Consider the following 13,110-nt stretch of genomic DNA (forward strand, 5'->3'; position numbering starts at 1 on the left):
CACAAGTGAAAGTTTTAGCACTTGACAATCAAGGTTCAATACCCCTGTGAGCTAGGCAAATATTTTACAGATGGGGACAGACAATGTGCTTCTCTGCACGCAGAGGTTTTCGCTTGGCAGTAAACGTATTGCTTGCATACTGGTTTTATAGAAATTATTTTAATGCAGCATAGCAAGTTAAGGCCTTCACATGATTTTAAGTAGTTTTTTTTTTTTTTTTTTTTTAAAGGAATGTATTTAATTTGGGAAGCATAAAGGTGTATCTCCACCTATAGATGAAAAGTTCAGAATCTGGGCCACTGTCTTTAGTTCGGCTGCAACCTGTATTGGCTTCATAAGAAAGCTAGTGCTCACCTCAGCAGGGGGAAAAGCTTTTGATGCACACCATGTGTGATTTATTTATTTAACAAAAAGGAACTCTTCAAGGGGCAATAACCACTAAAAACCTAGTCTGAAGCCTGACTAGCAAACAGCTACATTGCATTTCAGTGAATATATGTTCCTGCGGTGGGAAACTTCCGATTCACATTTGCAACACTACCTATGGTGCTGTTGTGATTCTGGGTTTCCTGAGTGACCTAGTTGCGTAAGTTTGACTACACAGCCCTGGAAGTGGATGGTGAAATCACAGAAATGGTTTCAATAACCTCTAAAATAAGCTGCTGCTCTGAAACACCCCCGTGTTAAAACTGTAACCTTGTATGAGTGATCTCAGGTGCATAAACATACAAATAACAGGTATGTTTGTGTGCCACACGGCTTAAGGAGAAGAGGGAGGCTTTACACCGCCTCTGTGCCCTTCAATTCTGGAGGCCAGTGCAGTCCCTGATCCAACCATCACGTGCCTATGCCTCTGAGCTCACCCTAGCACACCCCTTATACCAAAACCTGCAACGTTCTGCATAAGGCTGGTACTGCAGTGCCTGTGCCAGGAAACTCCTCCCCTGGCTAAGTGGCTTTTCCAGTAAGTTTATGCAGCTGGACCTGTATAAAGGGGTTAGGCCTGAAGTTGAAAGAGGAAGTCCTTACTCATGTTTGTCAATGTCAGTCAAACTGGGACCTTCAACACCAAAGCCACTGGCTTCTCTTGCTTGCATTCATGGAAAGAAAAACTTTGAGAGAGATAATACGGTGCATAGTCACTGGGACCAGCTGCTCGAGGAGACAAGATTACATGCACTAGGCCAGTACGTGTTTTTCGTTTTGTTTTGACTGCTTAGTGTCAAAGTTAAGTTGCTCTCACTAAACTTATCTTGCCCACAGGGGATGTATGGAGTACTATGGGTTATTTATGCTTGTACATTTAACATTGTAAGTGAGCTAGGGAAATGTGGTCTATATAAAATTACCGTAAGGCAGTTGCACAACTGATTGAAAGACTGTACCCAAAGAGTAATCAAGGTTCACTGTCAAGGTTCACTGGGAGGATATATCAAGTGCGGTCTCATAGGGGTCTGTGTTGGGTCCAATACTATTCCATTTCATTAACAGCTTGGATGATGGAATGGAGAGTATGCTTATAAAAGCTGCATACAACCACCACGCTGGGAGTGGTCACAAGCACTTTGGAAGACAGGATTAGAATTCAGAGTGATCTTGATAAACTGGAGCATTGGTCTGAAATCAACAAGATGAAATTCAATAAAGACAAGTGCTAAGTAATGCACTTACGAAGGAAAAATCAAATGCACAACTACAAAATGGGGAATAATTATCCAGGCAGAGGTACTGCAGAAGAGGATCTGGAGGTTATTGTTGGCTTATATTTGTGATTGACTATGTGATGTGCAAAACACAAATGGCACATCTATTAACAGGAGCGTTAGATGTAAGACACGGAAGACAATCTTTCTGCTCCACTCGGCACTGGAGAGGCCTGAGCTGGAGTAGTGTGCCCAATTTTGGGCAGCACACATTAAGATGTGAACAAATTGGAGCGAGAGTCTAGATGAGAGCAATGAAAATAAGAGGTTTGGAAAACGTGATTTATAAAGATTGAAAGAATTAGGCATGTTTAGTCTAAAGAGAAGAGAAGACTGAGGGAGACATTATAAGTCTTCAAATCTTATTATCTATGTCTGCTCAGTGTAGGACAAATAGCGATTGGCTCCGTTTGCAGCACAAGATTGAGATTAGACATAAGAGAGGGTCAAACATGCGATTGCTAAATTTTCCATGCTCTCCCCACTTCCTTCTCAGATCATCCCTAGACCAAGCTGCTCTCGATTAGGCTTAGCCGTATATTTATGGAGAAAACAGCACCAGCAGCAATGTTAAAAACTAAACATGATTTGGACAGAGTTGTGCTTCACAACAGTCTGCTTGTATGGTTTCCTAATCCATTGTAGACAGATTTAAAAAAAAAAAAAAAATAGTGCTCTAAGTCACTCATCCTGGTAAGTCTGCAGCATGGTCTCAACAATCATCTTGTGCCTTAGCCATGTGTGAAAATGGTCTCAAAACAAGGTTATATACTAGGTAGCATTAACAGGGCCATGAAAACTCTGTCCTGAACACATTCCTTTTCCAAACTACCCACTGCTGCAAGCATCATATTCATACATTTAGGTCCAAGAATTAGCTGGTATGTTTTATTTTTAAAGAACATTCTAAATATGCTAGAGCACTTTCAGCTGAAAAAGCTTTAGCACAGCTGCTTTTCCTGATGGTTTTACCCAAAGACCTAAACAAGAGTTGCAGCACTGTTGTACCTACTACAAAGGGGAAGTAAGATCAGTACAAAGGCTGTCAGTAGAAGGTTTCATGGTAAAAATAAAACAAGTGATCTCATCTGAGTGGGAAAAAGGAAAAGCGAGAGAAAAGAAAGAGTAGTTTCTATTACCAGTTGCATTTGCCGTTTATCAAGGCTGCATTATTGCTAGTCTGAAAATGTTTGGAATATCACATCCTTCCTTCCTTCCTTGCAATGGAGGACAGGGGTAATGAAATTGTACAAGGCAGTAACGTGGATCCAGGTTTGAAACTACCCCGGCCCAATGTCGTAGGACAAGAATGCTGCCTTTCTCCATTTCAGTTAGAATGAAGTCCTTTCCTACAGGCACTGAATTAGCATTGTTCTAGATCAGTGTGCTGAACATTTCCATCTCTTTTTACAAAGCCCGCCTACACTGCTCTTTCCTGTCTCCATCTGCAGGCCTTCCTTTGGCATGGTCTCTGGTATGTCATCTTCAGTCAAGTTGGCTGGCAGGCTCTTCACGACAAGGGCTTTCTACTTGCAAAACACATTTTCCTAAGGTGCTGCCACTGTGTTGGCTGGTAGAAAACACTACAGTGAAATTTACCAATTGGTTTCCATGCATTTTCACTTGTTCCTAACTTTGAAAGGAGTCCTCTTCAGAACTGAAGCTTTCCAGGGAATTATTTAAGTATGGAGGCAGTCCCCATCAGCCATTTTTGAATCAAGACTTGAGGACGGTGGGCGGAAGAGAGGATGGATGCACTGTTACCACCCAACTGCTTCAAGATGCAGATAGCTCACCGATGCTGGACTTTTGATAGTTCAAGCTTAACATGCAGGTGGGTCCCTCAGGTGAGGAGCAAGATCTTTGCTCAGTTTAATACCGACAGTTATGGGCATTTGAAAATGCCATTTGGGCCCAGGCAAGAGCAACGTCTAATTGTACAAATGTATAATGTGCTTGTTAGGTTTGTCTGTAAGGGCTCAGATGACGACCAACAGTGACAGGGGAGTGTCAGCAGGTGCCTGGTCCCCGTGAGCAGATCTGAAGACATTTTTGCTTGTTTCCTTGGGTAGGGGAAAAAAAATGGTATGAGCTAAAGGATGAAAAAAGTTAATGTCCCACTGAGAGTGCATGTTAAAGCAAAAAGTCAGGGAATGTAAAAAGATACATGAAGAAAAGTAGGCTCCAAAACACTGAACAGCACATTAGTATACACACTTAGCAACAGTAAGCTAGACACTTAAACAATCTGGCTAAATTGTATCATGTTTCAAGGTGTGTGTATTTAACAATGTGGGGAAGTTAGCAGACCTTTCACATTTCACTTTAACAGTGCAACCTTAGTATTCATCAACCTAGCAAAGGCCTCAAACAAAAAAACAAACTGCCAACAAGGAAGCACTTGTGGATTTCAGAAGCCCATTTCCTTACTACATATAGGTTAGCAGTCCCGGGCAATGATGTGATCCCTTCTTTGGGGACTATCATAATGTAGCACAGAGACATTGCCTATATAGGCAGAAAAATTACTGGTTTCTCTAGGATGCAGCTGCTGCTTTTGGAGTCATGTACTCTGCTTGTAATGAATGGCAGAACCTAGAATGACCTTTCTAGTGGTCCCAATTGCATTCAGCAGTCAAATACAGTGTGAAGCTTGGGGGTATATTTGTCTTGTGGATCTACTTTCTGTGCTCTGCAACATTATTTATTCTTCTTACGGAGTCTTAAGTTGTCCCACTAATATTTTCCCCACACGCTGTGGGATTTTCATGGCTGACATCAAGCAGACTGGGCTTTTAGGTAAGCACTGCCTTTTATTTCTCTAAACACTCCGGCATTCATCTAGCTTGTTGTCCTAGAGTTACACTCAGTCCATGACATAGCTGAGGCCATGTGTATTTTGGATGCCTGGTTGAACTGGATTTCTCCTACTTTACCAATGAGTCTACAAGACTCATTAGCAGGGTTTATTTTTTGAAGGTATGTCATTTCTTTCTTGGATAAGTTCAAACCTGATTTTAACAACAAGAACTCTTCTCCTTTAACCTTTCCATCCATATCAACTTGTACTTTTTGTTTTTTTAAATTCCCCTCCCCCTGCCATTTACAACTCACTAAGCTAGTCGGAAATAACAAAAGATATTGTTCACTTAGTCGGGCAGGAGATTCCAAATCAGTCTGAACAAGTTAAAAGGCAAAGAGATCAGCTTAATGTGGCTATCTCGTGTCATGGTAAACACCATATTCTGAATACAAACTATGCAATATGAATCAGTATTCTGGATTCCTTTCCCTTTGTCTTATTAAAAATATGGGTTGCGGTCTTTTGAAATAGGGAGATCAATTAAAGAGCCATAGAGGGAGGGTCACAGCTCTTAATGACTAGCCCTATGGGTATTTTGCTTGACTCAGATATTTTAAATTCAGGATCTTGACTGTATTTCTGACCATGGTAAGATACTAGGAACAAAAGTCTTATAATGAAAACAGACAACCTTCCTTAAAGATCCTCAAGAGATGCACTGCATGATTTTGAGAGACATGAGGCAGCATTTAAGTGTACATCCAGTTACTGTTATCACAAGGTGTATGTAAAGATAAGCCCTTTATTATCTTATACCACAGTGAAGGTTTGCTGCTGGTGGATTTGTCTCGTTGATATTTTTCTGGCAGGGTCTGATAGCAAACTTGTATCTTTCAGAGTGGGGAGGCAGATGAGGGACAACGATTTCTGTGAAGGGCGGGAGGAAGGGAATTCTTTGCTTGTAGCCAAGTATAGCCTTGCCAGCTGAAATCCATTTTCCTTCACATTCTGCCTGGATGGCCAGATTCCAAAGTATACTTCTATTGCGAGATAGAAGCTTGTGGATACTTAAGATCTCTTCTTCAGTCCCTTCTTCAAAACACAACCATTGTAGATGCAATTGCTTGAAGTTGGTTTGGGTCCTACTTTAAAATATTAACCAAATATTTACCAGGTCCTTTGCCATACAAGCCACCTACTATTGGCATATAATTGGTACTTTATCTCCATTTTTTTTTTAAGCCTACTTGACTGTAGGTGTTGCAGTCATCTTGATCCATCTGCTTTGTGTTCATGAAAAAAGTGATGTGCTTTGTCCAAAATTGTTTTTTAAAGCTTGATAGTCAACTTTTTACAGCACAGCCATTTATGAATGAAATGGGGGAAGATATTAATTTTGATAAGTGAGGTTTTGGATAAGCAGGGGACTTCCTAATGCATTTAATACACGTCCAAAGACACGACCTTACATTAGAAATGTTGGGAAGTACACAAATTCAGCAGCTATTTCCACGATCTGTGACTGAAGGGGAAAAGAATTTATGGTTAATGTTGCTGTGCTATTTGCACTCAGTTCTTACCGGCTCAATCACAATGATCTACTGAAACATTAGTATTTTTCTGTTTGTACCAGTCAATCAGAGGAACCAACACTTCTTGCTAAAGACTCCTCAGTCAGATTATGCACTTATTAAAAATTAATAAATGGTTTATTTTATATATATACACGTGTTCCAAAAATTCTTTTTGTACAATTAAAATATCAAATTAGTGATCTGGTAACAATACTGTTCAAAATAATCTCTTTTGTATGAACATTAAAATACACGTTTTAAAAGCGTTTCCTTTTAGTGCTTCCAAAGCACAGCGTGTGCCAAGGCCACCTGAAGAATCTCCGTCCTCCTCACAGGATGAAAGAGAACTGAAGTCGGGGACCTGGGAAGCCTCAGGTGCACTTTCATAATGTCTGTAGACAAAACAGAAGAGAGTCTGAGGTAGATTGTTTAGTGACCATCAGGTGGTAACAGTCACAGGGCTGTCTTTAGCTTTCATTAACACAGAATAGCAGTTTCTTTACTCTGATTCAATCTACACTGAAACTCAAGTTTATAGGCATGGCTATCAGTTCCTGGGAACACGACCCTTGTCTCTGTGGTGGCAACATGCAATATTACCACGTGGGTGTTTTTGGGAGGTTTTTGAACACACAGGATCTTTCCAAAGAGTGCAGACAGTGTGCGTGTTTGACAGGCCCCATTTTTAATGCAACCTGCTGCCTACAGCACGTAAAATGTCTATAATGACAATGTTCAAATGAGTAAATTCTCATCACCTGCAGGAGGGGCAGCAATGGTTATTTTCTTCAGCCTGTTGAGCGAATAGCACCCTCCACAGGAAAAAAGCCACACCTTTCATAGCAAACCCTTAAGGTTATAGCCCAGCTTCTGCCGACAGAGGTTCTTAAAGTTAAAGCTCCACTGCTTCCTCTCAGACTCTGACAGTAAAATCACTTGACTGCCAAGATGGCGAGGGCAGCCGCCACGTCTTCCTTCATTCTTCTGTGGCACAGCAAACTCATCCCTGATCCGCGTGTCTTTTGCCGGTACACTGTTATCTACTGTTGACATGATTAACTCTGTTGGGTAGACTGCTGAACTCTATTTCCTCTAGTATTCTCTCTAAGTGTTGTATTAAGACCCGTTTTTTAAACCTAAGAAAGAGAGGGGGAGTAATTTAATTTTGGTTCAGCTCATATTAATTTTTTCCTTCCAAAATACAGTGACTTTCACATTAGTCACCCATTCAACATACAAATCACATTTCCAGAGCATCTCTGCATCTTCAGTCAGAGATCTATTGTATATTTCTGACCTCATTATAGTACTTTAAATTAGAGATGGGCTCAAACTCGAACCCTGTTTCTTCAAGGACCCATTTCTACATTTTAAAAATCTACAACACTACAGAGCTATGGTAAAATCAAGACAATCTATCGATATTTTTTATGGAGTTACTTATTTTCTAAAAACAAAGTTCATTAAATGACCAATATTTTGGAATAGAAAAAAAACCAAGGTAATATTCTTGGAAAAGTTTTGATTTTACTGCCATGTTCAATAAAAAAAAATTCATCTGGGTTTTATATTCTATACAAACCTTGCTGCTTCCTTGATAGCAAATTCAATGAAATATTTCTGAACTTCCATAGGTCCTTGCACTTCCTCAAGAAGAGTGAAGATTTTTTCATAATCTAAAATAATCCAAACAGTTGTGTCAGTCAAGAGTGCAGATTTAAGAAACTAATCTTTCAAATGTGACTTCAATAAAGATCATCATCCAAGAGAAGAAATGAGACTCATAATTTCACACTTTTGCTATGTCTGAAAATATATGCAAGACTAAAGACAGAACAGTATTTTGTGTGCAGAAAGTGTTTGATACCAAAAATTTAAAAGCTACTGAAGTACTGGTTGACTTCTAGTGCTGCACCTGAGAAGCTGACTTCCACTGGCTGTCACTGGGAAAAGTAGGATCCTGCAGTTAACTGGCCTGTTCTCACTTTATACACCACAAACTGTGCACATATGCCCAACTGCCAATGAGCGTCAACGCTAAATTGGAAAGGCCATCTCTGGGAGCACGTTTAAGATTAGACTTGTGCAGGCGAGTTAAGATTCCTCCTTCAGAAGGTTCTCCACTTATGAAGCATTTGCCCATGTAACCAAAATTTATGAAAGCTATTTTAGCCATTGCATGAAGATCACATTGCAGAATTGTGTAGCAGCTAGATTAGATCAGAAGTGAAACCAAAGACCTCTTCCCTACTATTTAGCCATATTACAAAGCTACGTATTTTGGCATGATTAACAGATCCACAACTAGAATAGCAGAGGATTTACAAGTTGGGACCAGGGTGCATTGGCAGAGTCACAAGTAAACAGACTTCTACAGCCCACCAACCTGACCATGATTGGTTTAAGCCATTGCTACTGGTCTTTTCACTTTCATGAGTACTTCATGAGCTCTAAAGTAAGAAGTTTTGGCAGAAGATTCATCATATATTAATATATGGTTTTAATCTAAGTCACCATTTACCATATGTAGCTTTGGTAACAGTATGATTAGACTGGCATCCTCTACCAAACAGGAAGCAAAGAAAACCCTGACTCAGCTACTCAGGTTCAATTTATTTTATATGTTAAAGATGGACTGAAATGCTTTTAAAAGCAAAAGGTTGCTTAAGATTTTACATCATTAACAGAATAAACGTGTGTAACTTTTTGTGTGGCAGAAACCTCAATTTGCATAAGTGACAAAAAGACCCATTGAAAAATCCTCAGTTTGAGGAATTAGTAAGCAAACAATTACCAGAACCCAAGAATACTGCATTAAAGAGTCCTCTGTTATTTTAAATTACTGTATTTATCATAATTCACAACATATTAGTAAAAGGTTCTGCCGCATAATTCATTCTTAGTCAACTACAGCAGCATGCTGCTATTCAATCTTTGAAAAGTGGGAAGAGTACAAGTGTGTGAGAATCATAAGATATGCAGATCAGTGAAGTTCTACTGTTAACTTCAAATATACTATTCAAGTGTTTTTACCTCCAAGACATAAGCTCTGGAGCTGTTTTTGTCCTGCAAGGACGGCATAACCACAATCATCAAAAGAGGAGAGAGTTGCTTTTCCTCATAGGATTTTGGAGTTGGGGATAACACTAAATTTTTCATGGAAGCAGAACTATGAAGTCAGCTCCTAGTAGATTTGTAAGATTCAAATCACTTCTTTTTAAGTCTATCCTTGTACTCCATTAATGATCTTAAAAAGTCTTTTCATGTTTAATTAAAAAAAAAAAAAAAAAAAAAAAAAAAAAGCATTTCACTTCACCATCAACTGTAGGGTTCCAATTATGGAACATTCCAAAACATGTGCTAGTTACATATGCCTTTCCCTTCAGGACAGAAGATTGAAGGATATGGGACATATTGCAGCAAAAGTGCATCGTGCATACACAAATGTAGCACAGCACAACAAAATGTCAGACTTCATATGTTCAAATAACTCAGTCCATTTTTCTTGAAGTATGTCTTAGATGTGGAATTACGTAGTTTCAAAAACATAATTAGTGCTAGATAAATTGGCGTGCTTTAAAGGTGCTGCACCTTAAGTGTTCTGCTCTCACTAAATTCCATTCAACGTCCAACAATGTTAGGAAGTGTTTTCTCCACCACTACCACCCTTACGCCCCAATTCATTTATTCAACAGTCCAAGAAAGCCCCCCCAAAAATCACCGTTTATGCAGCAATTCCAAATCTAAGGGTATAAAACTGTATGTCCTCTAAAGTAATGAATTCTATTTTTTAAGTAGGCCATACCAAGATAGACATTTGAAACTTACTTCTTCCAGGCTTGCGAACCTCCTTCATCACTTTTATTTTGACATCAGCATTGTTTCCTTCCAACATAGTATGTGTTATTTGCAATGAGTTTGGCACAGTCCCAGAAGTGGACTCCACTACCATTTTTTGGTCATCAACAGGCATGCTGTAATTTAGAGGTCCTCTAACAAGTGCATTGGTGGCAGATTTATGATCCAGTCCATCTTCACTTAAGCAATTGAATTCATCAGGCAAAGAGTCCAAGTCATTCGGTAGCAGATCATCTACCATAGCAGCAGGGATTGATGGAACCATTTGTGTAGACAATCCGTCAATTTGTTTGTCTAGTGACTGACAATTTTCGGCCTTCTTCCCTCCATTAGCATCTTGAACTACACTGCTGTTGGCATCTGTAAGTTAAATTATGCATCATAATCAGTTCATAATTAGCATTTAAAACAAGAAATGGAAAGGATCTCTTTGGTCATCTAGTCTTATTTCCTTCACAGTGCACCATTGTCCCAACACTGTCCTTTAAAAGGCTAGGAGTTTGTCTACATGTTAGGGTGAGGAAAACAGGGTGAGAATGTACAGCACACTGGCCAGCTGTGTGGACCCTGTGACTTATTCAGTAAAAGTTCTGTAGTGCACTTTGATGTACTCCCGTAAGTAGCTGTGTAGACAAGCCCTAACTCAAAAGCAGTGGTTCCTAAACTGTGGGAAGTGGCCCCCGGGTGGGGGTGTTGGGGGGGGGGGGGCACGCGCAAAGGAATATGGGGGGGGGGGGACATGGTGCACCCCGGGCCAGCCCCCACAGGGGCGGGGAGGGAGCACCACGCAGCCCCACTCTGCCACCAGCTTTGCTCTGGCCCCAGATCCCAGCTCCGCTCCCAGCTGCGGCTCGGGGCACAAGGAGGGGGTGGAGGCACGTGGACGGGGTGGGGGGAGTAAGGTAAAAAGCTTGGGGACCACTGCTCTGAAGTGATGGAATTTCCAGCACTCCCCTTGGGAGACTATTTTACCATTTTACTCATCTCATGGGTTCAGAGATTCCAAGGCCAGAAGGCCATGTGATCATCTAGTCCAGGGGTGCTCCACAAATTTTTTGGTGGCCTCAGAATGTGGTCACCAACTCTTGCTAGGTGGCACCAACTCTTGCGGGGGGGCGGGGGCGGGGCGGGGCGGTTAGGTTGGATATTAGGAAAAACTTTTTCATTAGGAGGGTGGTGAAATACTGGAATGCGTTACCTAGGGAGGTGGTGGAATCTCCTTCCTTAGGAATTTTTAAGGTCAGGCTTGACAAAACCCTGGCTGGGATGATTTAGTTGGGGATTGGTCCTGATTTGAGTAGGGGGCTGGACTAGATGACCTCCTGAGGTCCCTTCCAACCCTGATATTCTATGATTCTATGACCTTTGATAAATGGTTAATTACTCTCACCATTAAAAACGTACATCTTATTTCCAGTCTGAATTTGTCTAGCTTCAACTTCCAGCGACTGGATTGTGTTAGACCTTTCTCTGCTAGATTGAAGTGCCCATTGTTAAATACTGAAGTGCCAATCTATACAGACTGAAATCAAGTCACCCCTTAATTGGGTTAAGCAAAATAGATTGAGCTCTTTGAGTCAATCTAAAGGCAGGTTTTCTCATCCTTTAAATCACTCATGGCTCTTCTCTGAGCCCCTCTCCAATTTATCAACATCCTCCTTGAATTGTGGGTACCAGAATTGGACACAATATTCCAGCAATGGTTGTACCAGTGCCAACTAGAGAAAATAATCTCTATTCCTTGCTCTCAAGAAGTGCCTCCGCCACTCCTTCAAGACTGTAAGCTCTTTGGGGCAGGGACCATTTTTGGTTTTGTGTTTGTACAGCACCTAGCACAAGGGTGGGCAAACTACGGCCCACAGGCCGTGTCCGGCCTGTCAGGCCTTTTAATCCGGCCCTTGAGCTCCAGCTGGGGAGCGGAGTCAGGGGTTTGTCCTGCTCCGGTGCTCCAGCCAGGGAGCGGGGTCAGGGGCTTGCCGTGTGGCTGCCGGAAGCAGTGGCATGTCCCCCTTCCAGCTCCTACGGGTAGGGGCAGCCAGGGGTTCTCCGCACATTGCCCCCGCCCCAAGCGCTGCCCCCCGCAGTTCCCATTGGCTGGGAACTGTGGCCAATGGAAGCTATATGGGTGGCACCTGCGTACGGGGCAGCGCGCAGAGCTGCACGGCTCGCGCAGTGCCTCCACGTAGGAGCCGTAGGGGGGCATGCCACTGCTTCTGGGAACTTGGCAGAGGGGGGACATGCTGCTGCTTCTGGGAGCTGCTTGAGGTAAGTGCCGCCAGGAGCCTGAGCCCCTTGCATGCCCCCAACCCCCTGCCCCAGCCCTGATCCCCCTCCCGCCCTCTGAACCCCTCAGTCCCAGCCCAGAGCACCCTCCTACACCCCAAACCCTTCATATCTCCAGCCTCACCCCAGAGCCCATCCCGCGAGCCAGAGCCCTCCCCCTTACCCCTCCCACCCCTTGAACTCCTCATTTCTGGCCTGCACTCCCAGCCAGAGCCCCCATCCCGCCCACACTCCAATCCTCAATTTTGTGAGTATTCATGGCCTGCCATACAATTGTTATACCCAGATGTGGCCTTCAGGCCAAAAAGTTTGCCCACCCCTGATCTAGCACCATGGGGCTCTTAGGTGCCATAATAATACATACATACATACTTCGCCCTAAATTTCCCAATTTTATCTCCATAAAAGTATTCCTCCCCCTATTTGCTGTTTACACTCTCCTTGGTGATTTGTTCCTCCTTCCCTTTAAGAGTCACTTAGCCACGCATGCACATATAATTTTAGTCTTTCCTCAAATCAATTCCTCAGAATAAATCTTCTCTACAGAGTAATGATCTGCAAGTTAATACATCACAATAGCATCTTGGGACCATTACAAAGGTATCAAACTTTAAATTGTACTTTCTATCCTCAGATCTTAGATGTCAGGAAAGAAGAAACACCGAATAAACAAATTAGTAGCCATATGATGTCAAAAGAACAGACCTGGCCATTCTGAGGTTCCCCAATCTAAGTATACTTTGAATGTCACCAACATTCATACATTTTAAGGCCAGAAGGGACTATTATAAACTAGTCTGCCCTCCTATACAATGTAGGCCATATAATTTCACTCAGTAATTCCTGTATCAAGCTCATAACTTCTGGCTAAACTAGAGCACGTCTTTTA

The 13,110-nt window shown here is 41.9% G+C and overlaps 1 protein-coding gene across 1 annotated transcript in view; it reads right to left on the reverse strand.

Annotated features, from left to right (window-relative positions):
• Positions 1-6,226: 6,226 nt before the first annotated feature.
• The window catches only part of LOC141993263 (integrator complex subunit 6-like), a 53,245-nt gene continuing 46,361 nt past the window's right edge, over positions 6,227-13,110 (reverse strand). The window contains exons 16-19 of the mRNA XM_074962727.1: positions 9,909-10,298; positions 7,663-7,756; positions 6,839-7,216; positions 6,227-6,472 (exon numbers count right to left, since the gene is read on the reverse strand). Of these exons, the coding sequence (XP_074818828.1) occupies positions 7,117-7,216; positions 7,663-7,756; positions 9,909-10,298 (584 nt within the window). The 3' untranslated portion in view covers positions 6,227-6,472; positions 6,839-7,116. The remainder of the gene's footprint in view (positions 6,473-6,838; positions 7,217-7,662; positions 7,757-9,908; positions 10,299-13,110) is intronic.

Source organism: Natator depressus, chromosome 9 (genome assembly GCF_965152275.1).
Source record: "Natator depressus isolate rNatDep1 chromosome 9, rNatDep2.hap1, whole genome shotgun sequence".
In the NCBI taxonomy this organism is placed as follows: Eukaryota; Metazoa; Chordata; order Testudines; family Cheloniidae; genus Natator; species Natator depressus.